At 41.7% G+C, this 23,141-nt stretch overlaps 1 protein-coding gene across 3 annotated transcripts; it reads right to left on the bottom strand.

Moving 5' to 3' along the window:
* Nucleotides 1–2,545: 2,545 nt before the first annotated feature.
* Nucleotides 2,546–21,665, bottom strand: vegfba (vascular endothelial growth factor Ba). 3 transcript variants are annotated; one of them, XM_078954067.1, is made up of 8 exons: nt 20,553–21,665; nt 16,661–16,712; nt 16,369–16,565; nt 16,206–16,279; nt 16,070–16,105; nt 11,349–11,432; nt 7,331–7,579; nt 2,546–6,440 (listed from the first exon to the last, which is right to left on the bottom strand). In XM_078954067.1, the coding sequence occupies exons 1-8, from the start codon at nt 20,628–20,630 to the stop codon at nt 6,419–6,421; spliced, it is 792 nt and encodes a 263-aa protein (XP_078810193.1). In that variant the 5' UTR covers nt 20,631–21,665; the 3' UTR covers nt 2,546–6,418. The 3 variants fall into 3 exon arrangements, with proteins under 3 accessions (XP_078810193.1, XP_023814840.1, XP_023814841.1); XM_023959072.2 differs by having other exon boundaries at nt 7,361–7,579; XM_023959073.2 differs by lacking the exon at nt 7,331–7,579.
* Nucleotides 21,666–23,141: the final 1,476 nt, after the last annotated feature.

Below are 23,141 nucleotides of genomic sequence, written 5' to 3'. Positions count from 1 at the left end.
CCGGGCCCATCCTGATCGCCGTCCTGGACCGCCTGGAGGCGGTCGTTGAGGGGGGGGTACTGTCATGGTGCCTCTGTCAGCTATCTTCCCCCACCCCTCTCTGCTTGGCCACTGATTCGTCCCAGCTGCGTTCACTCATCTCATCAACCTGCCAGACCTACTTAAGGAGCGCCAGGACCAGAATTCAACGCTAGTTCGTTGCCCCTGATGGTGCTTGTCTGGTCTCTTTCAAGTTTTCCTGTTACGTATCTTTACCCTCGTCTAAACTCTAGTCTTTCTATGTCCAGGACCTACATATCCCACGAGTGGACGCCAGCTTCAGCTTCAGCCCAAGCGGAGTTATCCCCGGAGTTACCTACCTCCTCTCAACGCTCCATACATCAGGCCTCAGCTCTGGCCTCAGCCGAACCTCCAGCCACGCCACGGGCCACAGTCGAACCTCCAGCCACATCAAGATCCACCCTCTCATCTGGAGTTGCCGTTCCTGCCATTCCCCGCCACAACAGGACAAATTCATGCGCTGGAAAAATTAAATCTATTATTTACCTTCACTCACCTCCTGTCTTCCTTCTGGGTTTCAGCGTCTGGGTCTGTCTAGCTTTGACAAGTCATGACACTCCTGCTGCTCTGCAGAAATTATGACCTAGAAAACGACACAGGTTTTTCTTTATTTTGGCCAAAAAATGGCATCATCATAATTAAAAAACTACTGGGAACGCTCGAGTGGGATTTTAAAGCATTCATACACGGCAGAATACTTAATTGGTATTAATAACACAGTTAATAACAGTTCCCTGCTCTGTGGGACAGAACTTTTGCACTGATGTATTAAGTTTTAGCCCCCATTCATTTTGTGACTAATACAGAAACTTCCTTTAGCATTGGCTGCCCTTTATGCCAGTTAGTTCTAGGTTTGTTAATTTGGAAAACCCTAATCAAGATGATGAACAAAGCACTGAAATGTTGAGGCATAAACTAGTATCAGTTGTTCATCATTTTCTAAGTAGACGCTCAGCATTTGTAAACTTTGCACATAGGGTTTCCCACATAGTGACAAGAGCCGAAAATCTTTTATCAGGGTTGATGTCCTTCAGAGGAGTGAAACGGACAAGGCCTGTGGATCCACGTTTCTGTTGAAGATAACACCATTTGTTTGCTCAGTAAAATACAAAAAAAAGGCCTTTGTGTTCACAAGACTTAAAAAACACCCACTTTCCTGTCCATTTAGCAGAAATCTGTAAACACACATGGGCCTCCTTTATGCTGCTCACACTGAACCAAACATCACTCTTTCTCTGCCGGTCTTTTTTCATCTGTGTTTCTGTTGCACACACAGAAGCTGCGATATCATCTAACAACACACATTTGCAGGCCAGATAGCGCTCGGTACTTACCTTAACACAGCTGCTGCTACATAAGCAGGTAGCTGGAGTTATTAGCAAAACAATAAGGCTAAAACGCAGAGAAACGCAAGGTGGGAAAACACAGGATTTCCTGATGTAGGTGCACAAAGTGAAAGAGGCAAAGTGAGGTTCTTTTGCGGTCTGACTGATGTGATGGATGCATTCTCAAAACATTTTCAGAAATTTTAATGTCTTTTTTTGGGTGGTTTGTGGTCCTGAAAAATATTATTGACATTTTTTAAAAAAGAACTGTGCCTCAATGAGAACCAGGATGGGAAGCATCTTTTCTCTATTGAGACATGACTCACCCTGTCCTTTTCTCTCTGTCTCCCTAATCTTGCTGCTATATTTAGTGCTGGCATTATGCCCTTCAACAGATAGGTTGGCAGCAGCTCTCAAGTCTTTTTTCCTTTCCTTTCCTTTCCTTTCCTTTCCTTTCCTTTCCTTTCCTTTCCTTTCCTTTCCTTTCCTTTCCTTTCCTTTCCTTTCCTTTCCTTTCCTTTCCTTTCCTTTCCTTTCCTTTCTTTGGTTTAAAGTCTGTTATGAATGTAAAAAACATGAGAGAACAAACAGGGACTGAGCATCATATTGCCAGAAAGCTTTGTCATCTTGAACAGCAGGGGATGAAGCAGCAGACCAGTTCGGCTGCAGACAGGTACTGCACAGACAGCACAATTAAAACCCTTTTTTTCTCAGAGGTTCTCACACATTTGCAACAAAAATCTCAAGCTGCTCAACGTTCAGTTGGACTGTATTGGCACAGTAGCTCAAATAAACAGTCTTGTTTACACAGCTATGAAGCAAAGGAAGTGCAATTAAGCACAAGAGCAGTCAAGAGTGGCTGTGTAAATTAATGGTGACTTTCCACACACACAGTGTGAGGTTGCACACCTTTGTAGTTCTGACTCAGCAGTTAGTGATGAAAGGAGGAGGGAGAACAATATTATGTCTCACAACACCACGTCACAACGCACACGCACTTTCTCTCAATGCTCAACTCCCAGGGTGGCAATGTAATGAAAAGTGCTTGTTTGCCTTTCATTACCGTGAAATGGGGGATTAAAACAAAAGAAACAGAAAGAGGGTGGAGGAGAGGAGGTCAGAGCAGAGGGCCATGAGCCGGGCAGGAACGCAGCGAGATGTTTATATGAAAAATAGGACATTTCCTTTAATAATTTTTGTTACATTGCTGTCATATTCTGGTACAATTTTGAATATATGTGAGGATGCAGAGTACAATTTAATGTGGACATTTATTATTGGCTAATACAACATAAACCCGCATTGTTTTCTACAGAGACATCATTGAGGGCACAAATGGTGTAGCAGCAAAAACAAAAAAGAATTGTGTCAATTTCCCTCTACTTATAGGCTACAGTAGTACAATTTGCAAAGAGGAGATTCGTGGCGAGGACAGCTAAAATAAAGTAACAAGTACATTTCTAAAGTATGCTCTAAGTCATACACTAGATGGGTATCATAAATTGGAAGATGTTACATAGCTCAGTGAGGGATATCAATAGGTTACTGAGACACTGGAAGCTGGAACAGTGAAAACACAAACCACTCTGACTTTAGATGCTCACACAAGATTAGCATATTTGTGTTAGATATTACCATGTCCACACACTGTATCTGAAGGAGTTGTGATAGATATTGGCTGGAGAGGACCGATGCATCTTAGCAGATATAGTTGTTATAGCTTCATAACCATATTACAATCTATAGTGGATGAGAAATTTTGGTCACAAGATGTAAAATTTATAGTCCATCAAGGCAAAAGTTATCTCAGTACGGCAAGTTTTTCTAGGTGGAATGTACAGTATTTATACATTTTTTTAAATGTCTGCATGAGTCGAGCTCATATAGGCTTTCTCCTTTATACACATCTGTATTTGCTATCGTTCCATTTCCGATATGTGCTTTGTAGTCTCACAAACAAGTGCAATCTGTACTGAGGTCTGAGGACTCTTGGGTTTCCCAAAGCATCGCCTCCATCACTAAAACTGTTCATCTTCAGGAAACAAGCTGTAAGCTAAAACCCTCAAGTTTAAGGTTTTATCATTTTGGGAAGCACTTTTTTCAAAACCTCTACTGCCACAAATTTGATGTGTCAGTGGATTATCATCTGCATCCTTTAAACATGTCGTTAAGCTACATACATTGGATGGACTGTTAAAGGATATCCACTGGAAATATGTCCAAACACTCCTGGTCTGCGTCAAAAAGTCAGATAATCTTCTCACCAAGACCTTTGACCCCTGCGACGTTGGCGGTCCATGCAACCAGACCATGTGTTACCAACTCGCAGCTTGTTGACATTTTTTGGAGGTTGCTTAGAGCGACATATTTGCTGAAGTGGAAGGCTGGTGTGAAAAAGACCCAAACACTAGAGCTTTGTCGAGCTGCATCAAACCTGAGGGAGTTGCTTTTGTGAATTTGAGAATGGACTGGTGCATTTACTGACTCATTGTTATATAGTTGCTTTTTAGGCTGATTAAGCACGAGTTAAGGTCTCACTCTGGTGTGCTGATTAGGGTAAGTAGGTATTTCAAAATGGTCCCGGGACTTTCTTCTCCATAGAGTCTGGGGTTAATCACTCTGGCCTCGGGGTTCCAGAGCTGTTACACACAATTGATCGGAGATTCTCAGGAGAAAATTCAAAAGATATTACCTTTTGAGCTTAAAGGGTGAACGCTCGTCAGGCCAATCTGGCCAAAAACCAGTAAGTGCAGAGCTTTTGTGGTGTACCTCTGATAGAGCAAGATACTCACTAATTGTTTTCCCTTTTTACGGAAATTGGCCAAATTTAGCCTAGCAAAAGCAGGAGTAGCATCAGCCTTCTCACATAATTCAAAAGCGTACATTCCAAAGTTAGTTTTCGGAAAGCCAAGATCAGCTTGTTTCCAGTATGAAGGTCTAAAGGCTTTGAAAAACCCTTTCCACATATAACCACACAGTGTCCGGTCTGTACTTGGAGGACCAGTTAAGCTCTCCAGTCATAAAAAAAGTTCTTCTCTTCAGAGAACCTCCTCTTATTGAGCGATACTCAGTCTCTACACCTGAGACTGTGCTTATTGCCAAACGTAGGATCTGATCTGGCACAAATAAAGTAACAATAATGCTTTAATACTTGGTCATTCATGTGTTAGGATAAAGAGGTAGTGATTGAAGCATTGATTGACACCAATAAACACTGAACAATGCGCATGAAAGAAAAAATCTCATGTTGGGAGAGTATAAATAAAAAGCTTATCTTGAAAGCCATTGAAACAAAGCTTTGATGTTGCAAGGCTGGCACATAAATAATTCACTCTGAGGGTGTCCGAGGTTTTCGGGTGAATGTTCTTCAATCAGCAGGATCCAGTGAACCCTGGGGGAAGCGCAGACGTGAACCACAGGCTCTAACCCTAATCCTAACCCTAAGGCGTCATGGGTAAAATGTTCTCGGTCAAATTTGGCACACCAGACAGGCTCTGAATGGGTGTAAAAATTGGGTTTAAACCCCCTGACCTGTCACTTAAGGTTGTCTGATTTTAGATGGACACATTGACTGATGAGTGACTCAGCAGTTAAGTCTCTCTAGTTTACCTTCTGGCACCCAACCTGCAGCCATGCAATCGTATTATGGAGTAAAACTGTGAGATTCAATCAAAATATGAACAAGTTCTGTCTCAGATGAATACTACTCTCTCTTGCGCAGGCGCTAACGGTGCAACAACAATGGCCTTGTTTTTCTTCAGCTGCTCTGGGGATGGCTATTTGCTTGGGTTCTGTGTTCTGGTCGCGACGCCACCCCACTGATTGTTTGAATTACACATTGTAATGTGTAGACTCTCCCATTTGAGGCTTATGTGAGCTGTCTCTGTTTAAATTCAATACATTTAGGTATAGGTTTAGCAGGCCACCCACTGTGGTTCGTTATGCAGAAGGATTAAAGATGAACACAAATAAAATAGACACATTATGTACTCTGCAATATCGTCCCAACTGACTCAATAGAATTATAATAAAGTATAAAACAATGGAATGTTATACAACACTCAAAGCAGACATTATGTTAAATTTGAAAATAAACAACTGACAAACATTTGTACACAAAAAAAGCTTATGGCTACCTGCATTCATTTGACAGTGCATGAATGTGTATTAATTTGTGTGTGTTGTAGCAGAGTAAGAGACTGCATTTGTAGTGTTGTCTGTGTTCCTGGTATTATGAGTGTGAATGTTTATGTGTGTGAAGCAGTGGAGAGTCGCCAGGCCTCATTATTGTCATTCTCCTCACTGCCCAAAAGAGAGGCAAAGAGAGGCAAAGCGGCTCCTTTCAATTCAGAAGCAGAGGAGAAACGCACACAAAAGGCTCAAATTAAACAAATGCCGGAAAGCGGCTTGGAGAGCCAGCTCATGCTCAAGCTTTCAATAAGAGTGAACGGGTGCAGGGATAACCATCTGCGTCTTTCAGCAGGAAGACCACACAGACTCACTCCAACCGGCACTGAGCTCAACTATAGGTCCGACAACACTGGGGTGCCAGTCTATGTGAGGACCCCCAAACCGTCCTGGAGCAGGGCATAATCCTGGGAAGGAACTTCCACTGAAACCTCAACAGGTAGAAGATCCTGTGTGAGGCTGGTGCCTGTTCGTCCGCAACGCTCTGCATCAGTCGTTTTGTGCAGTTTGGTTTCAGGGAAGTTTGTGAAAAAGCACAACAGATTTATTGGCCTGTAGCAGATGCTGCTCACACATCTGTGGAAGATGCAGTTCGCCCATCCAAATGTCACGTTACTCCTCCATTCATGTGTTCCTGAAAACCAGCTTTGTCTTGGAAACGAGGATATGGGAAGGCAATGGCATAGTTGAGTGCATTTGGCTGTAATGATGCAATAAGTTTTGATTGTGTGTTTCCAGAAACATTTCTTTCAGTTTGAGATACTGGATGACACAAGCGTCCATGGTGGCACATAATGGTAAGAGTGGGTGATGAGAGTGGAGCATTAAGGAGGTGAGCGGTCAAATCAGGTCTTTGTGACTTCACATCTACAAAAAGAGAAAGAAAAAAGTTTAGAATAAAAAAATTGCATTAGATAGATGCACATGTGATGCTAACATTGATGCACGTAGATGTTACTGTCCTTCCTTGTGTGGTCTGATAATTGAACACTTTTGGAGCTCTTGTGCAGAATGTCTTACTTAGATCCAACCCACCATGAATAATTAAAAAGCTGTGATACAAAAAGCATTGAAAGCAGCTTAAATCCAACACATCCAGCACTTTATGAGCAATTCAGAGTTGATCCAAAATGCTGTGATGGAGGTTCAAAGATGAAAGAATCCAACTACAATCCACCAGAAACAGGCAAAAGTCCAAAATCCAAGTTTATTGCTCAAAGCAGATGCCAAACACAAGCTGGAGGTCAACAGAGCAACTCCAGCAGACAGAGATTGGGTAAAAGGGCACAAACAGTCCAAAAATCCAAAAGCTCTATTTGAACAGCTTGAACCTGAGGGGTGAGGTCAAAGCCCAGAATTGAATTAAAGCAAACGAACGGGATGAAATGCGCCATTACAAAGAGAGCAAAGGCAATCATCCACATGGAATGAGAGCAGTTAGGAGGCTAGGAGCTAATTGAAAACAGGTGGTGAGAAAAGTGATGGGAAGCTAAACATAGGGTGCAAGTAAAACTCACTGAGGGCACAAAGAGCAAAAGTTTTTGCACAGCAGCCTAATCATTTTTGGGGGGATGGCAAAGATGCAAGCTAAACAGGAGAAAGAGGCTCACTTATTCTTTCAACAAATCATTTCTGAACATTTTATTTTTGATCTCCACATCTTAAATTTGTGTTTTATCGTCTGTCTTTCCTGTGACCCGCTTCAATGGGTTAATCTGATTTAGTCACACATGCCAAACACCAACATGCAATCTCACACTGCAGTTCTGCTTTTGTGTTGAACTGACTTGCAGTGGCGGGGATTGAGTCTCTGCCCTTTCCGACTACAGCTCGCAGCTCTGACGGTGCACCTGCACTGGCATGACGCCGCATCCAGCGCCCACTTCCTTCCTCTGCAGGGACGGCATCGAGGCGTCGGGGAAGGAGTGGGAGAGAAGCTGGTAGAAGGAGGTGATGGAGCAGAAGTAGGAAAGGGCGTGGTGGGAGAGGGGAGGGCAGCATGGCTTCTGAATGGGAGACAGATGCAATAACAGTTTAGTTAAGTGCAGAACTGAAAAAATCTGCAGAAAAGCCAATGTCTTTTGGTGAAAGGAGAAAGGCCATGTCCAAAGACCAAAGTTAGTTTACATTTTTTAATGATTAAAAACTAATCAGTTATATCATCAATGATTTCACTGCTGAAAAAATTAACACCAAAAACGAAAACTTGATTAACACGGACTTCCTCCTTGGTTTTGTAGCATTGATGCTTTTGCAGCTATTATGAACACCAAAAATGTTTTTACATTGGGAAGTTTTATCTAAACAGGAACAGGAACTGAGTCAAACAACAACAGATTGTTCTAGATATTTGTTAGGGCAAGAACTGAAAAACTTTTGTTTTGTGAATAAAGTGGAATTCAAATTCCTGACAGAGTGTAGGGTCACATGTTCTCCTCTAAAAGGCTTTAATATCTTGACAGTCAATGCTGAGCAGATGCAGCTAAGCAGCTCATGTTGGAGCTTATACTATGTTTTTAGAAATATTTTTATTTAATATTAATGTTTAATATTTTTAGGAAATAGAACTATTTGTATTTGGCACTTTATACAGGAAATTTTTCTTAAACATTTTCAAAATAATTTTGTCATTTCCTTTGGTTTCCCTTATTTCTAGATTTACAAGCATACAGACTTCCATGATTTTGATTCTGGAGACTTTTGAATACAAAAACACATGAGAGTAATGGGGGGGATCGGGGGGGATCCAGTGACCCTGGATGGGCTGCCCATCTGCACCTGGGGCTGGGATCAAACCTTCCTTGGCTCTAGGACGGGGCGGGGCAACCCTCTTGGGGCCCGCGGTTGATCTAGTACACATACCATGGCTGCGGGGTCCACTATCAGTACTGGACCTTGGGTGTTTGACGGATTGGGGTATCCGCTGAGGCAATCGGCGGTTGCCCCGGCTGGTTGGCTGCCTTGGTCCCGTCGAGGCCTGACCAGACCTCCGGGGGATGGGGATGGGGGCAGCGCTTTCTGGCTCCTCTCTGTGTGGGGCCTGGGGGATCGGCACTTCAGGGGATACAAAACTGAGGAGACCTGGGCAGTCTGCGATGCACCTTGGGGGGAGGAGCTACTTGGCAGTGGTCCCCCTCCCATGGTTAGACATGTAGGACCCTTGGTAGGGGGGTGCTTGGACATCACTGCCAGCAAGCAGCAGATGTCCTTTTAGCGCCCTACCCCCCAATTCTAATTGCATCTAAGACATTTAGGGCCCCTTAGTTGGGAGGGGGATTGGACATCACTGTGAGTAATCACGAGATGTCCCCTCAGTGCCCTACCCGCCAATTTTAACTGCATCCCCTTAGTACACACACCCTTTACCCGTCAAAATATACACTCGAACACAAACACACATACATGCACACACACACCCTCACAAACACACACACATGCATTTCACAAGGAAGGTGGGACTTAGGACCAGCTGTCCCCTACCCCATCCCTGGTAGGGGGTTCCAGGCCCACGGGGACGGCGACCATGTCCCTTGGGTGCTGGCTTCCTGGGCCCGGCAGCCCTTTTCTTCACACAGGGAGAGGGATCCCTGAGTTCTCTGGCAAGACTAAGAGCCGGGGATCACATTATATCTGAGCCTGGGGGTGTCCGTGTCCCTGTGGTGTGGGTTCTGGTCCTTGCCACTGAGCGCTGGGCCTCACCAAATTTCCAACTGTGGGCGAGCCTGGTCGGGCCATGTTTGCAATACTTCTTGTGGACCCCCTCTTCCCCTGGGTGTCCTCCTCCTGGGCGGGTTTGGCTGGCCCCTGTCTTGCTCTCTCCTGGACCAACTGTGGGCCGGGTAAATGGCTGCCTGGAGCATGGGGCGGGTCTCCTTTGGGGGGTCCTGACTCATACCTGGGGTTGGGGTGGGGGGGTGCCCAGAACTCCTGGGTGGTGGTGAGGTGCTCGTCTGGGGCTGTGGGTGCTCTTGTCACTCACTTGAGCAAAGGTGTTAACTCACCTAGTTTGCATGATTGAATGAAATATTTCACACTAGGTGGTTTGAATGCATTGGTATGCATGTGGGAACATTTCTTGTATTGTATTCATGTTGACATGTGAACATTTTTGGAGCCAACAGATATGTTTGTGACATTTGCGTGTGTGTGTGGACAGGCCCCGCCCTAATAGACTTGTATTACATCTGAACCTCACTGTAATGATTATAACCATCCAGCAACTTGTTTCTTTATGCTGCTTCATGGTTTTACCCCCCCTTCTATAATCACCCTCCAAACCCCCCCTCTCCAACATCACTCTCTCTTCTTCCCTCCTTTCCTTTTCCAACACAAAAGATTTTCAAATATGATTAAAATGAATAAAGTTTGGCCTAGAGCACAAAAGAAACTAACCTTTATTAATTTAAAAGTTAACAGAAGCAACCTTCTTGGATTTTTGCTAATTAATTTTTATTTATTTATCTATGTGCAGTTTTTTTATGCTTCTACTATAAATTTTGAGCTACTATAACTTCAAATTGGAAGCGCTTTGCCTAATTTGCACAATTTTTGATATGTCAGGTTTATAATTTGTTGTATTTGAACCCAAAAATGATTTAACCTAAAGGTGATTTTGTTCACAAAGACATGTTTATAAAATTATTTCATAACTCATTCAGAAAATGCAAGCATCTGTGTCATGAGTCACTCCATCTTCCGATGACCATAATTGCAAAATGACACAGCAATCTTTCTGGATCAGTGTGATACAACAGCTGACTTACTAAAACTGAAATGAGGCTTGTTTGAACTCACACTCTGCCAGCCTGAGACAAACCCACACAAAGCAGTGAGTGGAAGATGTGTGACTAATGGGGGATAATGTTTCTGACGCTGCTGACAAACTAGCTGCCCTTTCTGTCCGTCTGTCTCTCTGTCTGTTGCCATGGCTATATTTGTCGTGTTGCCTTTGAGGCAGCCGGTTCCACCTCTGGATGCCCTGCAATCTCCCTTTCCGAATTCTGAATTTGAGAAAGTCCCCTTCCTCAGTCGGTCCATTAACTAGATCTAGTTCTGCCCCTGTCTTCCCTGGAGCTTGGAGGGTATAATGAAGTTACTTAATGAGGCAGAGAGGGGCCATCTTTGTTCCCATCCCGGTGACCACGCCTGCCGCTGGCATGGACAGAGGACAAGCCATTTGGGAGCAAATTACACAGATTTCACCCCTGCCAGAGTCTGAATAAAGCCTTTTGGGAGTGATGGATGGGTGCGGAGGGATATCACACCCAAACGGAGCCACCTCTGGCCCCTTGAGGCCGGAAATGACTGACAGCAAAGCAAAGGGGAAGGACATGAAAAAAAAGGCTAAGGAGGAAAAGGCTGCAAACTGTTTTCTCCATCTTGGCTCAGGATTCCTCAAACTTATCACACCCAAAACTTTATTTTTGTTTGACTGAGACTTGAATTTTAACATATTTTACTTGATAAATATTGTACATATCTAATCAGCCAAAACACTTTGTAAAATCTGAATTGAAGGAAGGAGTTTGACAGTGTTAAATGTGCAAACGTGTTCATATGTGTGTTTCTGAGTCCTTGATAAGCTCTGTGGAATATACTGTCCTTGAGTATTAGCGTAGACAAGATAACCCAGTTTTCTCTAATCCAAACATTCTCCCCTGAGCTTGAGAGTATCTGCACAATCCTGAGTGACAATAGTGAAAATAGTGCAGAAATCAATATGAGGCTTATCTGGGAGTTGGAGAATTGAATGTGTGCAATAAACATTCAACATACTCAGCTCTGACTGCTCCGGGTTTCCTCTGTCTGGACTTTCTGCCCTCTTTCTTCTTGGCTTGTCTTGCTGGCTGTTGAAAGGGCCTGAGAATATCCAACAGACACAATCTTGGTCAAAACAATGTTCCAAGTTTTGCTTGGGTTACAAAAAAATAATAATCAAATCAAAATCCTGATAACTAATGGAGTATCCTTCGATGAACTTGGATGCAGGCTTCATGGAATCATTTGAAGTATCTTAAAAATGTAATCTAAAATATTGTTTGTTGCTTTACTTTCTAAATATTCAGTTATTGTAGTGTTTTTTTCATTTGAATGTTTTTTTGACATATACAATTAGATTGTAGAATTTAACAAATTCTAAAAGTTATTACTAAAAAAAGGTTTATTATGTTAGAAAAAATTTGCTGTGTAAAACGGCTGAAATGTTTAAGGAGTCATTTTCCATGCAAAATCAGTGCAGCATGAAGTTCTTTTGATGAAAAGCTCAGATTGTTGTTTTATGAATCTGACATTACACACTGGATACTGGATTCCCCCAGAGTCACCCCGGTTATAAATGTTTCTGCAAACCACAGATATTTTGTATAAACATTTCTGAAATATGCTTTGAGTGACATTCCAGGTTATGAAAGCCTTTTAGAGGCAAAAACTTAAACTGTTTTCAAACACAAAAATATGTCAGATCTAAGTTTAGCCACATAGACAGTCAGAAAAACATAAAGAAAAAGAAAGAGATTATTTTTTTAAACAAAAATCAGTGGCAGAGGTCTTTACACAAAAGAGGAAATGAGCTCTGATGATGTCAAAGGATGCAGATGTACACCTATATCACAGATTTAAAACCATAAATCTCAAACTTGTAACATAAAAAATGTGAATTAGTTCTGGAGTTTGTATCCGACACCACAAAAACAAAACTTTTTTTCTGTTGTTGATATTTAACCACCACTTCTTGAAATCTGGTTGAGAAAGCAAAGATCTTTTTAAGAACTTCACTGATGTAGAGCCTTGTTTTTATAAGACTGTGGAGAAACAAATGCTGGTTTATCCATGTGAATTTCTAAGGTGTGGCAATAAAAAGACACAGCTTGCAAAGCTTTCACAGATTAAATTTGGGAAACTTGGAGATGCTGGAGTTGTGACAAGTTGTGCCTTGCAGACTGCCGTGCTGCATCATAATGAGGACCTTTGCTGTCTTTCAAAGACGGGGAAGAATTTCTTCACTGAAATAACTTTTTCTAAGGCCTTAAGGTCTTTTATCATCAGCCGTTGGAGGAAAATAAATGGAGTCTCTGTATTTTAAACGTGAAATAGGCATTTAAAGGCAAGTAATTCAAAGACAGAAATAACATTTTAACATCTACTTGAAAGCTCAAACATTAGCAAAAACTTTTCATGGCAAGAATTAAATTAAGGCATTAGGGAGTTAATGCTTAAACGTGGAATAAAAGCGAAAACAAAAACATCAAAAAATATATTTAACTAGAGCAAACAGCTGATTGCATGTTTTCCTAGATAAATTATGTTTTTCAGAGAACTGAATGTATTTTCATGAAACTATGCTTGCAGAGTTTACTAAGCTGAAAAAGTTTCACCTAAAGCTGCAGACTTATTCACAATCCAGTTTTTCTATGCAATGAAAAAAATCTTCTCCCTTTGTCTGTTTATATAGAAAATGGATTCCACCTTTGAATAGCATGCCAATTGAGAAACAATCAGCGAGTAGTAAGAAGTTAAACTGTTGATCCACTGGGATTTTCACCCACAACAATCTTTAGGGTTTACAGAGAATGGTCAGAAAAAGAGAAAATATCCAGTGAGCGGCAGTTCTGTGGGCAGAAATGTCTAGTTGATGCAAGAGGTCAGTGGAGAATGGCCAGACTGGTTCCAGCTGATAGAAAGGCAACAGTAACTTAAATAACCACTTGTTACAACCAAGCTCTGCAGAAGAACATCTCTTGACACACAACACGTCTAACCTCGAGCCAAAGGTAGACCACACCGGGTACCACTCCTGTCAGCTAAGAACAAGAAGCTGAGACTACAATTCACACAGGCTCACCAAAACTGGACAAAAGAAAATTAGGAAAAACACTGTCTGGTCTGATGAGTCTCAATATCTGCTGCCACATTTTGATGATAGGGTAAGAATTTGGCGTCAACAACATGAAAGCATGGATCCATCCTGCCTTGTACCAAAGGTTCAGGCTGGTGGTGGTGGTGTAATGGTGTGGGGGATAATTTTTCTTGGCACACTTTTGGCCCCTTAGTACCCATTGAGCATGGTACGCCACAGCCTACCTGAGTATTGTTGTTGACCATGTCCATCCTTTTATGACCACAGTGTACCATCTCCTGATGGCTACCTCCAGCAGGATAATGCACCAAGTCATAAAGCTGGAATAAACTCAGACTAAGTTTCCTGAACATTGCAATGACTTTACTGGACCCTAAATGGCCTCCACAGTCATCAAATCTCAACCCAATAGGTCACCTTTGGGATGTGGTGGAACGGAAGATTGGCAATTATGGATGTGCAACCGACAAATCTGCAGCAACTGTGTGATGCTGTCATGACAATATAGACCAAACCCTCTGAGGAAATATTCTAGTATCTTGTTGAATCTGTGCTACCAAGGATTAAGGCAGTTTTGAAGGCAAAAAGGGATCCAATCCGATACTAGCAAAGTGTACCTAAAAGGACCGGTGAGTGCATAAAAATGTATATAAGATTAAGAATGTTTTGGCCAAATTAATGTGTTCTAGTGCCTTCAACGGCCAAATATAAGAATTGTTCGGATAATGTTTTTAGGGTTACAAATGTTGTTTTCCGCTTTACTTCTACATTCAAAACTAAACTAATTTGAAACACTTTTATCATCATAAGCAGCTAATGTTTTTTTCTGCTTTAATTTACTATTAGAGATGCGTGACAGAACTCTGTCCGTCTGTGAGAGAGCACATGGCAGCAGAGATAAAATCATTTCTATGGTGACAACAGGATGCGGGCAGTCCCAGGAGAGACTGCAAGATCACACAGATGCTAACTAACACACAAGCATAATTTAAACAAAAACGTGCCAAAATAACATTGTACAGATGCAGAAATTAAGAGAAAAAGTTTTAAAAAAACACACAATTCATAGAGATCCATGGCTCTCTGACCCAAAAAAAAACCTGTCTGCTAACACATTAGAAGCCTTTATTTGTGTCCTCATCCTAACAGGAAGCAGGGGGACATAAACATTAAAGATGTAATTATGTGATTGTTTGGCTGGACCTGCTGGTATGAGGCACACAAACAAACACAGGACCCAAAAGAAATGTTCCCTTAACGGCATCCTGTTAAATCAAAAACTGGATTTCTACATTGAAAAGACACATTGACCTGCTCTCAAAGAATCCTACAACCCCGACATATTCTGTGACAATCCTGAACTCGGACAACAAAGCTAAATCTCTGAAAACCTGCTGACCTTGAGATAAGTAAACCATAACAGAGATATTGCATAACAGTGAGGTGCTTGGGTGAGCCAGTGCTCTCGGACCCATAATGTGTAACCACAGCGTGTTTGGATATGTTCCAACTTCACTTCATTTTGTCTCAGGAGTTCAACCTAGATTATTAAAGGCATTTCACAGTTCATCAACTGTGGAGTTCACCTTTTGTGACTTTCTAGACCTACTACAGGTCAATGCACACGCATGTGCGCACAGATAGAGTGACACACTCCTTCTGATGACGTCACTCTGGCTTTACTGACGGAACAGAAAAACAGGCTGAGATAAGCAGGAACGTCACACCAAAGAAAGGAGCTACATGCCAATAAACACAGATGTAGGATTTCTTATAAAATGTTACTGATTTATCCCTTGAACACCATCTGTGAAGCTGGTTCAGTATCTACACCAAACCAGAAGGTTTAGTTTATAGCTATAATAATTTCCAAATATCCGCACAAAAATCTTTCATTTACAGAGTTATAAAAAAATGACCAATTATGCAATACAGATATCTTATATGTTGTTTTTTCTTTGCCTTTGTAACAGTTTTTTATTTCACAACAGCAGCATTTTACAGAGCCCTGGACATGACATACAAAAAAAAGAAGTCCCCCCAAATTGATCGTTTGCAGCCACGAATTTGTCATTTTAGTGCACAAATTAGCATTTTGTGCATACAAATTAATATTTTGTGGCCACATAGGGTAAGAGCTACAGTTAGTAGTAGTAATTGAAGAAACTAAAATACTAATTTGTGGTATTAAAATAATCGTTTGAGGGAAATATTTTTATTTTTTTAAATTTCACGTCAAGGGCTCTGTAACATTTTACTCGCTAAAATTGCCAGAATATTGCACATGTTAGGTTTTACTGGGTATATATTGCTATTGAAATTTTTTTTTAAATTCCATGCCAAACCTGAGAAAGGTTAAAGTGTTATCCCTAAATTATTAGATCTTCACAGGCATTAATTAAGTTGTAAAGGAGATATGTTGGCCCAGTTCACTGGTGCTGATAGCTGGTAGGCGTGACCACCTCCAGGTGTCACCTAGAGGTGACACCTTGGGTGACACCTGGAGGAGAAGGTTTTTGGTCAAGGTCATCTTTGTCAGCAGTAGAGTTGGAAGCATGCCATCACAGCAGAGTGCTGACATGACAGGAGGGAGCAGAGATTCTGCTTCAGACAAACAAAGAGAATACAAAGACGTGTCTACCTTGAAGAAGGTGTTGACTGGAAGTGTTCCTTTAATCTGTCAGATGATAGAACGAGGAAAAGTAAGCAGCTGTGAGGAATTCAGTGAACAGCAGGTACACCATGTGTCTCTGTGCACTCAGAGGATGTTTTATTACCTGCACTCGCACTGACTGTGCTCTACGAAGGGCAGCTCCACAAGCTCGTGTTTCATGAAGGACGTTCTCATGAGCTGAACCCAAACCAAGAAAAAAAAATCATTCCATGTTTATTATCTACTTCAGCACAGAGGCCTTTGTTTATGTGTGTGTTTCTGTGTACCTCCATGGTGACTGTGTGTGTGAGCACCGGCACACACTCCATGGCCTCATCTGTACAGCAGCCACCGCATCGTTTCACAGACACACAGGATGGAACAAAAAGATGGTGGATCTCCTCTGGAAACTCCCGCCAAACCTCCACCAGGGTGTCCCGGGGCTCGCACCCGCTCCGTGAATACACCTCTAACCACCGTCGAACTGGCGTTGAAACACACAAGCAGATGTTGTGATTACTCTCAATCCTGGAGCTTTAAATATAGGACATTTTTACAGAAAAACTTGTCCTGCTGTACCTTCACGACCTTCCCTGGATTTGGGGGAATCTGCAGGCCGCCAGTGAGCAAGCTGGGGGAAATGACACATAAAAGAACAATCACATTTTTTGTTTTTATAAGAGTACTATCCCGGGTCAGGCTGACCTAACATTTTACTTTCAAACAATAATGACTAGTTTATGTTAGTGAGGAGCTCTCATTGTGAGCATATTCTGTCTTATTTGAGAAGAGGAGCATTTTTTAACCAAAAACATCAGTTTTGTTACGTTTATTCATATTAGTCAAAAGATATTTTTTAAAGCCACTTTTTATCCTTCTTTCATTCATTCATCTTCTCCCGTTTATCCCTTTCAGGGTCACAGGCACTTTTTATCCTACTTAGGATTATTTCTAAAATAAATCAAACGTATTCCAGTGAACAATTGTTAAGTAGAACTGAGTATGAACATGAAACACACAAATAATATCGAGGCCATACATGACATTAAATTTTATGTTTGTTTATACTCACAATTTTTTTTATAGTACTCATCCTTGGTAAAGTGATTCTACAGACCATTGAATGGCTTGATTTGTTGTTTGATTTTCCCTGTTTAAACGGCTACAGGAGCAGACAAACAGATCAAAGTGTGTCGTGCTATAAAGAACACCACAATATTTCACACCTGGCAGCAGAACATGACAAGCTCAATAAACCCTGTGGGTAGAAGAGGAAGAGAGCTGAGCCTCTGAACTTTGTTACATGGATGCGCTGCTGAGAGGCTAAGTAAGGTGTGATGACTAAGCTCAACATCAGGCTTGAATTTTAGCTCTGCTACAACAAGCTTCCTGCACAGATGCAATCTGCTGGTCCATTTTAAGTTATAGTGTCAAAATACATAATCACATTTTAAACAAAACCTCAATGATGATCTGCAGGATGGTTCTGTGGGAAATGGGGGTCAGTAGAACCCTCTTGAAGCCTACTTACAGTGTTTGAGACAAATTCAGGGTCCTTGCAGAGGTGCAGAGTTTATGCCTCTGCAGAAACTCAAGCTTTAACTATGATTAATGACTAATTAATAATTGTTTCTTACTCTACAATAAAGGGAAATGTAATTATTTACACTTTTGCTTATTTTCTTAACTTACTTTATTTACCATTTTGTGAAATCAATATAAAGGACGTGTGTTGGAAAAGCCTAAGAAAAAAATGACTTACAAAAGAATATCAAGACTATATGTTTAGACTGAGGAAATTTTTCAAATATTTTATCATTAATACTTCAAGAATGCTATGTTTTAGAAATATTAGGATGAGTTTTACAGCTTAAAGTTATTGTCCTAATACAGATCCATGCAGCCTTCAGTCATTTGAGCAGAGTTTGGCACACTACATGACTGAAATAAGCAGGGCCTTCACCAAGAACGCCTTCATGGCTGCTCTTGTTCTTCTATAGTATCCACAGATATGCATGGTACCCACATCATATGCACTAATGCACCCTCATACAACCACATATATGGCATCTTTAAACTTCTGCTGATAACACCCTGCATGCATTTTTCCCTATTTCCATCCATAGCTTCTGAAAAATGTTGAATTTTGTTTGATTAAAGCAAAGGAAAAGCCTTTTTTCCTTTCTTTCGTTAAAAACTTTGAGCTCAAAGAGGGTGTCGGTGTTTCTGGATCTGTTTTCCCATTATTTCCGGTTTTAAAGTTGACAAATACTATTCACTGGTGTTGGACTTCACAAGCATTCATAAGGGCTTACAGGGACCTCCACCTTAGGCCATTTAATGCCATGTTGATCCAGTGTACACACACTGAGGCCAAAACGAAGTCTCCCTTTATTATGGGGATTTCTTTCTTCTTTCTTTCTCTCCGAGGGTCTTAATCAACATTGAGAAATGTGGATGATGTCACAACAAAGTTCTGTTTGCCCACTGTGTATTGTGCAGACATGAATTCCTACACATCTTTACCAAAGTGTTTATGTCCTAGATTTGACTGGCTTGTGGCCAGTTAACCTAAATAGCTGTGAGATGGCCCCTTAGTGTCACCGGTTCCAACATGTCACGCATTGTCTTTTCAGGATTTTCAGTGAGGGTTTGGAAGATTGCAATCACCGACTCCTCTGGTTTCCTTTGGTTTTGTGAAAATGTTGTGGTATTTTCCTCCAAGTAACAGACAAAGGCCATTGAGAGGGGAGTAAAAAAAAAGATTTTACTGCTTATTTGTTTAAGTGGATGAAGACCAAGGCCACTAATAAGAGGGAATGTAGACTTTGTCCAGTTTCCCCCTTTTTTTACCGCTCCACCCCCTTACACACACATGCAAACACACACTATCTATCACCAGTGAGTTCAGACAGGACTGAAGCCATTTTGTGACTGCTGTGAGCAAAAGTGTGTCGTCTCTGTATCGGTCTTTGAGACAAGTCTAAGATTAACTCCCTTTGGCAGCCGTGTATCTAGCACACACACACACACACACAAACACACTCTTAAGTGCCAGCCTAAAGCCATCTGCACTGGCAGTGCTATCTGTCAACAGTCTAACCCATCTAACTCCCAGCCACTCCCTGAGCACACTGTACAGATGGGCTGTGTGTGTGTTATGGATGTGTGAAACAGACTTTTTCCCTAAAGCTCCACATTAGCTCTCCCACACCACGCTTCATCATAACAAGTGACCCCTTTTTTCCTCCAAAATAAGCTGTCAAAGGATCAGACAGCATGAATGCAGAGAGCCTGGGGCGTGAAGGTGAAGAGGCTTTCTGCTGAGTGTCATGTAGTGTCTAAGATGATAAATGACTAAAACACACAGCTTACAGCAGCAGAGGAGTCCGGTTGGATCCCAGAGCACTTCAGAGCACTGCCTGTTCCTGATAAAAAAAAAAAAAGCCTCCAGACATAAATAAAAAAGCAGAATATGCAGGTGGAACATGTATGTGAAAATGAGCATATGAATAAGTGAAAATCTATGCTACAGCAATCAATGAGCGCCTAAAATGACGGATTACCTCTTTGACCAATCACTCAAACTGATAACTTTGAAATGTAAAGTAAATAGGGAGCAGTCCAAATCTGAAATGATTTATTTTTGCTCTTAAACAGCTTTTTGTTGATATTTATTGAACAAATATTTGCCGTTTTTATCTTGGATGTCTACGTGATAAAACTTTTTTTTTGCTGTGCTCTGAACTGATGCAATGTATTTTATAGAACTAATCGGTGACATTTAATCAGACAAGTAATTCATTAAACTAATACATGGATTGAGTGATAAGGGAACCAATGATAACTTGGGTAAATTGCTCTCTGAAAGCCATTAATAAGTGATCTGGGTTGCCAGACTGCAAATATCCTTCATTTCAGTGTCTACTTTTATAAAAGCTTTGGGAAAAAAAGTCATTTTTTAGTCAAAGCTGATTAAAAGCCTTAGTCAGTAAGTGGGCTTTATTGGCAATGGCAGACGGGTTTGTTACTTTTAGACAAAGCCGGGAAGAGTTGGCTGCTCACAGTGTTCCCAGTCTTTATGCAACATTAAACAGTGGCATCTTCTCATCAGAACACAAGCAAAATGATCAGGTTCCTCCTTTATAAATAAGGAAAACTGTTGTGCTAAATGTCTTAAAGTTAAATTGATAAAAATCTACAATGAAACTGATCTGAAGGGGGATTTTTTTTCTCCAACCTGGCGACTTCTTTATTGACTGTTATAGCAGCTTCATGCTGAGAGTTTAAATGTTTTCATAATTTTTGAATGACTCTTTACATTTGATGAATCCTATGACTTTAAAGATCTAAAGGGATCCTTTTTTGTTGTTGTGTCTTATTAAATGACGTGTCAGGTGTCACAGTGTCACAGATCTCAGCCCAAATGAAGACCTGGAGACGCATGCCCCCTCAGAGGTCAAACTCCTACCTTTGCATGAGACGTCGGGATTCTGGTGAGAAGCAGGAATTGAAACATTCCAAGAATAACTTGAAGCATAATCCCCATTGTGCAGAAGTCCAGGGGGACGCAAAAAGTCCTTTTTTTTTTTTTTTTGGACCAGTCCAAAAAATGAGAAGGCAGTGTGTCCGCTCAAAGAAGCAGAAATGCTGCTTTCATTCTCCAGTCTCTCTTCCCTGGAAGGACTCCCATGGTGGTATTTCCATGGTTGGACGATGAACTTTACTGTGTTGCATTTGAGCCTAAAGATCTTTTCAGCGATGAGCAGAAGTCAGCAGGGGAAATGTTGACAAGTTCAGCACAAAAGCAGCCTGAAGGTGCCTTCCTGGAGGTGACAGCAAAGCCTCCAGCGCAGCGTCAAATCCAGAGATTTCTATTGAAACTGGTAGAACTTTAGGGGGATGCTTCCTTTGTTATTATTTTGCCACCGTCAGTCTGCTGGTGCTGATCACATGAAGCCGGCATTGGGGAGGGTTGCGCACAGCGTGGCGTGACTGAGAGATCAAACAAATTCCCGCTGAAACGTGGCGCGATCATAAAATCCATTTAAAAAATTTAACAACAACAATAAAAACAAATCCAAAAGCGACCAAATCATCCAGCTACAGATCGATGATGCCGTAGAGATCCTGCGCTCTGGCGCGTTCCGCTGAGGGATGGTGCCGCATATTTCCGCTGCGAGGCTCGGTCACGGTCTCACCACACTGTCGCTCCGAATGAAAACGTGACGTTTCCCCCGCAGGCGCATCTTCCTGTTTTTTTTTTAACCCCCTTTGGAAATCCAGCCAGGATCTGGTCCTTGTACATGGCAGAGTGTCCGTGGTCAGACACGCGCAGGGCTGGGGAGGCTGTCTGTTGGCTTTTTCATTTGCTTTGCCCTTGAGACGCGCGCAGCCAGCACGGCCATGGCGCTGTCAACTTTTTCCCAACGGAGAGGCGCGCTGGATACAGGTGCAGCGTCTCTATTGGTCCCACAGTGGGGGATCAGGGGGCCTCTGTGGGCCCCGTGTGACAGGAGGACACGGAGGTCATGCCTCTGGAGGATTCTCTCCACATTGACAGGTTTCAGTGACCCTCAGGGGGTTCACGTAAAACACACACACACACACACACACACACACACATATATATATTTATATGTGCGTGCGTGTATGTTTACACATATAAATATTTGGGTTGAGATCTGGTGACTGTGGAGGCCATTTGAGTCCAGTGAACTCATTATCTCATTTAAGAAACTAGTCTAAGATGATTCCAGCTTTTTGACTAAGAGTTTACTGAGGGGCCCAAAATGTGCCAAGAAAATATCCCCCTTAGCATTACACCACCACTGCCAGCTGAACAGTTGATACGTGGATCCATGCTTTCATTCAATTCAATTGTATTTATATAGCTAAATATTTACAACAATAGTCGTCTCAATGGGGTTCATACTGGTAATTGTATGATGAACATATATCATAAAGAACATAAAGTCATAGAATTCAAAAAGCAGTGGCCAAACTAAACTAAACAGTTTAAACTAAACCGGGCATCCCTGCCCTTAGACTCACCTTCTCGGTAAGAAAAAACTAAAAATGACTGGATTCTGGAAAGAAGAAGAAAGAAGAAACCTCAGGGGTGTCCACATGAAGGAAGGATCCTCCCCAGGACAGACAGGCGATGTACCAGAACATATTTCATATTGTTGACCCCAAATTTTGACCCTACCATCCAAATGTTGCAGCAGAAATCCCGACTTGGTGAGCCTTTGTGACTTGTAGCCAGTTTCCTGTTCTTAGCTGACAGAAACAGCATCCTGTGTGGATGCAGAGATGTTCTTCTGCAGACCTTGTTTTTAACCAGTAGTTACAAACAACTGACCTCTGGCATCAACAAGGCATTTACACCCACAGAACTGCTGCTCACTGGATATTTTCTTTTTTTCAGACCATTCTCTGTAAACCCCAGAGATGGTTGTGGGTGAAAATCCCAGATTCATCAGTTTTTGAAATACTCTGACTAGCCTTTCAGGCACCAACCGACAGCCATCCAACATTCAAAGTCACTTTAATCACCTTTCTTCTCCATTCTGATGCTCAGTATGAACTGCAGCAAATCGTCTTGACCTTGTCTACATGCCTAAATGCATTGAGGTTCTGCCATGTGATTGGCTGATTATTATTGAATTTAGAGCAGTTGGACAGGTGTGCCTGATAAAGTGGCCGGACAATGATTGTGTGTTTGTGTGTGTGTCTATATATAAAAAAACGTAATAAGTTTGACATGTTTATTTAAAAACACAAAAAAGCAGGTAATCCTCGCCTTAACTACAATAAGTAGGTTTATTCCAGAGGCTATCACAATTATGTGTCATAATCCATGTTTTGTTTGTTTTAAATCAAACATTTCAAAGCTAAAAACAGCAATCAGCAAAGAACAACATTTCAAGCAACATTTTTCCTCCTCACAAATAAGAGAAGGAAAAGTTCATCAGACATATTGACAAGGTTTCCCCCCAAATGTCATTAAACATAAACCCAGAAGTCAATTAAAGCTGAAGTCAGAGCTGATGCTGCT

The sequence above is a fragment of the Oryzias latipes genome, chromosome 10, assembly GCF_053564925.1.
Source record: "Oryzias latipes strain Hd-rR chromosome 10, Olatipes_Hd-rR_3.1".
NCBI classification, from domain to species: domain Eukaryota; kingdom Metazoa; phylum Chordata; class Actinopteri; order Beloniformes; family Adrianichthyidae; genus Oryzias; species Oryzias latipes.
This window is presented reverse-complemented; position numbering and strand designations above follow the sequence as displayed.